The sequence below is a fragment of the Acyrthosiphon pisum genome, chromosome X (assembly GCF_005508785.2).
Source record: "Acyrthosiphon pisum isolate AL4f chromosome X, pea_aphid_22Mar2018_4r6ur, whole genome shotgun sequence".
NCBI lineage: Eukaryota > Metazoa > Arthropoda > Insecta > Hemiptera > Aphididae > Acyrthosiphon > Acyrthosiphon pisum.
In genome coordinates this window covers 129,642,471-129,647,251 of record NC_042493.1, presented here as the reverse complement: position 1 = coordinate 129,647,251, position 4,781 = coordinate 129,642,471, and the positions used below count along the sequence as shown (strand labels likewise).

General features: G+C 26.2%; 1 protein-coding gene across 1 annotated transcript in view; it reads left to right on the top strand.

Annotated features, from left to right (window-relative positions):
* LOC100573186 overlaps positions 1-2,071 on the top strand; it is a 2,656-nt gene extending 585 nt beyond the window's left edge. Inside the window, exons 2-6 of the mRNA XM_008187662.2 lie at positions 78-146; positions 289-360; positions 1,047-1,291; positions 1,363-1,522; positions 1,868-2,071. Of these exons, the coding sequence (XP_008185884.2) occupies positions 78-146; positions 289-360; positions 1,047-1,291; positions 1,363-1,522; positions 1,868-1,959 (638 nt within the window). The 3' untranslated portion in view covers positions 1,960-2,071. The remainder of the gene's footprint in view (positions 1-77; positions 147-288; positions 361-1,046; positions 1,292-1,362; positions 1,523-1,867) is intronic.
* Positions 2,072-4,781: the final 2,710 nt, after the last annotated feature.

Below are 4,781 nucleotides of genomic sequence, written 5' to 3'. Positions count from 1 at the left end.
AAATATAAGTTAAGACTATTTATAGATATCAAAGAGTGCAAATAGTTAAATAATATTTTAATTGATTTTCTTTTCAGTTTCAAGAAGACTTAACTTTGATCATGAACAAATAACATTAAATTCAAATACTAGGGATAGAAAAAAAAGTAAAAACAGATATATATTCATATAGTTATATTCACGGTCTTAGAAGATCCACTAAGACTGCGTGGTTATATATAAGTTTAAATTTTTTACATGCAAACATATTATCTGATATTCTATAATGTATTTAAAATTTTATTATAGGTTTTACACCAATACAAACAATTGGCAGTGATTCTCAACTCTGCAGCAGTAGTAATTCGGCTGTTGATAATAGTTAGTACAATATAGCGTAATATATTATTACCTACTATATAACAAATAATAGCGTCCTGTATAATTGTAACTGTATTTATATATTATACAGTTAAAACTTAAACATCATAAATATTTTAGAATGTACAGTATAGGTATACCCTATTAATACATTGACTGTCATATTATACAATTGTGCGTTTATTGCCGGCGTAGTCATAATAGTTATGGGCAAATTAATAAATCTTAATAAGCTAGCTACTACGCATTTGATGATGATCTTCAAAACTATTAAAATTTTTATATATTTTTTATTTTCATTTTGAAGCTAATTTATTATGCTATACAATAACTAGTTACACAATTAAATTAGATGTATTTCACATATCATATAATAATTCAATTATTCTTTTATTTACTATACATTTTTATATTAATTAATAAAAATGGTTTATACGTTTCTGGTTTAATTTTGTATGTTATTTGATAGCAAACACAATATAAATATTAGCTTGAAAAAATAAAAATACATAAAAAGTTGAATATATAATTTTAACAATACATCATAAATTAATGTTAAGATTTATTAATATAAATTGCCCATAGCAAAACAAAAGAGTTAGCCCCCCTTCCTCTCCAAAACAACATTGAGTGTCATGTTATTATATGATTATTTATCTAATTTGATAACTTTATTCTTATTATAGGTACTCAAAAAATATTGAAATCTTTGTTAAGAAATGTAATGTATCTTCAAACTGACATTAAACATATAAGTATGCAACAGATGGAAATCTTAACCAAACTAGATAATAGTACATCAAACATAAAAAATAGCAAGTGTTCATCAAACAATGAGTTCATTGATGACTTCAACTGGCCCATAAATGATCTTGAACATCTTGATATTATAGAAGAAAAAATAAAAGATAGAAATATGCGTGACTATTTGGTATGGCAAATAATTAATTACAATTTTTTTTATATAGCTATATAATATAAACAATAAAATATTTATTTTAGGTAAATGATTTGTCCCATTTGGGAGGGAACTCTGTCAAAGCAATTATGAAAAGGATAATTTATAAATTGTTTACTGATGTATTACTATCCAATTTTTCATTCTCTGGAAAAAAAGGAAAACAGAAGTTCTGTAAACTTAATTTATGCTCAGTTATTTTTGGTAAGAATAATTCAGTTATCTAATTGCTAATATACAATATAATTTGTTCCAAAGATTAAAAGCTATGATAATGTGATATCACTGGTACTGAAGAGGCGTAGCAGTTCTATACTCTGTTCAAGTTAAGAAACATAGTCGGTGGCCTAATATTATGCACAAGAGCTTGGCAATAATAAATGTCAGATATACAGATAATTATTGTCTGGGGAGGGGGGGAACGACTGTTGCCTGATTGCGGCCCTACAAAAACTGTCACTGCCGACTATACGTTTCTATACTTGAATAGAATATAATCAATTAGCTTTAATTTTAACTTAAATTACAAAAATTTGTATTTTATTTTAGATGCTGTTAAAAATCAAACCAAAGTGAAGAACGTCGACCAAAATGAAATGGAGGAACGTTTGAAATACCATTTAGCACAAGCCCCCATTTAGTGTTAAAAGATGTGATAAAATTAATGAAAATATTTAAAATGTTAATTATCATTTTATTTATGATAATTTTATTGTACTATTTATAAGCATCATTATGAGTACCTGCAGGTTGCAGGGATAGAATAAACATAATAATTGTGTATTTATAAAATTGTGTATTCCTGTATAGTTTTCCATTGTCAAAATATCTATATATTAATATTTTGATATTATCTTATAAGTTATAGTATTATAATATTATGTATTTATAATATATAATATTATATTTTCTGTATACTAAAATATATAAATATATAACTTATATAAGAAAACAAGTTTAATGCAATATTAAAATATAATATTGTTCAGGTATTGAAAAGCAATTTAAAATAAAGCTTAATTTTTAAAATTGATTCAATATTACAAAAGGGTTCAAGCAATGAAATTTAAAATTTAATTAAGCTTTAATAAATATTTATTTAAATAATTTTAAAAGTTGATTAAATATTTTTTATTTCAATATTTAATATTTAATTTTTAATAAGCTTTTATTAAATATATCTATGCTGTGTGGGTAATTATTAATATTATATTCATAATTATTTTGTCATTATATAATCTGACTCAGATCACTTTGAACCGATTAAATGATAATATTTAAGTGTTTCATGGAAAATAAATAGGTTATGATTACGATATAAAATGTAAAAATTAGAAAATATAAATACAACAAAAATGTATCTATAATTAGATCATCTAAAATATTAATAAATCTGAATCTATCAGAAGCGATGAAGTATACGAATAAAAAAAATTGTATAGACAAACGAAATTAAAAACATAAAATAAGTAATAAAATATTTCTTTGCCAATAAATATTATTATCATTATTATTTTTATTATATTATAGATTTGTATTATAGATTGAGACAAAATCATGATAATAAAAGGTTTAAGTGTAATTTGAAAGAATCAAAGTTCACAAAAGAAAAAATAAGTTTAAACGAGTTAAAATATTTTAAATACATGAATCAAATATCAAAGCATTATCCGAACCATCGCTTATTACATATAATAATATATACTTTAAAATGTTGTGTGGCTTGAAGTTTTAAACCCCATAAAGACGCCTGTATATGGGCTTGTTAAGTGGTATGTTGGATGAAAATCTGATGTCTGTGTGAAAGTCTGTAATAACAATATTTAATACATCATAAAAGTTAGTTATGACTTTTATGAGAAGTTGATATAAGCCATATAGGGCTATAACGTTAATGTGTGAATTGCTATAGAAATATTAATTCTGAAACCCCATTGATTAGTGTGATACACCTAACAAGTTGAGTACCTAACTTATATGAAAAGTCGATATGAAGTAAACACGTAACTTCCTATAAAAGTTCTATTTCAATATCTCATTTTAAATGTCACTCAACCTGGCGTCTGGAATCCGTAGATTATCTCTGAGGAGCAAACAAACATTGATTTGTAACTTCGATAGTCACAGTGAGATAACTATAATATGAGAAATTAATAGGTACTTAATTTTGCACTGTGGATAGTTAGGTATACGTTACACATATAATATGGCGTTACATTAAGGTGACCATATTTTAAAAAATAAAATACAAGATAAAAATATTATCATATTGTTATATTTTAATAATTGAATGCATAATATTTTTAAATTAAGAAGTATTTATTATATTTTTTTGTTGTCCAATAAGAGAACGCTTGTGAATGACATGTAATTATTATTATAGGCTATTATTAATATTTATTTATTTCGTGGTATATATACTATTATACGTCCGGTTTACGTCGCTGACAACAATGTGAAGGAACAATAATAATGGTAGATACAAAAACCCAAAAATACAATTGAAAAGTATAGTTTTTTATATTATTCTATTCAAAAATGTTATTTCAAAAATGTATACAATTATAAATTAACAATAAGGCAAAAAACGGGATTAATATGGGACTTGAAATTACGGAACAAAAAGCATCCTGAGAGAAATTTGTCAGGACAACAGGAAACAAAGAACAATCCTGACATAGAACAATTACTGAAATTGAGTCCCCTATTAAAAAGCAATATAATATTCTCGCTCCGTCGTATCACTCAACCAAAAATAGTTTTAAATAACTTTTAAGTAAACCTACCCTACCTACTGTATCACCGGAACAAATCTAGTCTAGGCTGGTTTAGCGCCCACGTGAATTTTTCAACTTTTACACTATTCTATACATTATAATCTTAGTATATCTATCTTAAAATATAATAGGATATTTATGAGTATTAATATTATACACTATTGTACATTATAATTGTATACTAACCCTATGAAATACGATGGTATCGTGGGCATAGTGGCGGACATACAGGGCACGGTGTTGTACTTGGCAGGGCCGGGTGTACGCCCTGTACGAATCGTCTTTGGCTTCGACGCCAAAGAGGCGCCGATTATGGTAACCGGCCCGTGGCGGGTCATGTTGCTCAGGTTGTATTTTGGCCCAGGATTCCGTTGCATACACATGATTCCCATTGTCGATACAGTAAATTAAAATTATTAATAATATATTTAAAATCAGTTTTCCAAGAAACGAAAAATTTTTAGCGGTTTTCATCACTTTGTTAGTACGTTTTTAAATGTCTTGGAAACATTTAAAAACATTTTTGGCCAGCAAAGTTATATTTGAAACATTTTTCAAAATAGTTTTATAATCCGCTTATGATGATCTTAGAGGATCAGATCGTTATATCCGAACTTCGTTATGTCCGGATGATAAAGATATACTGCCAACTACATAAAACAAACCAAGTTAGTAGCCGGGAATCG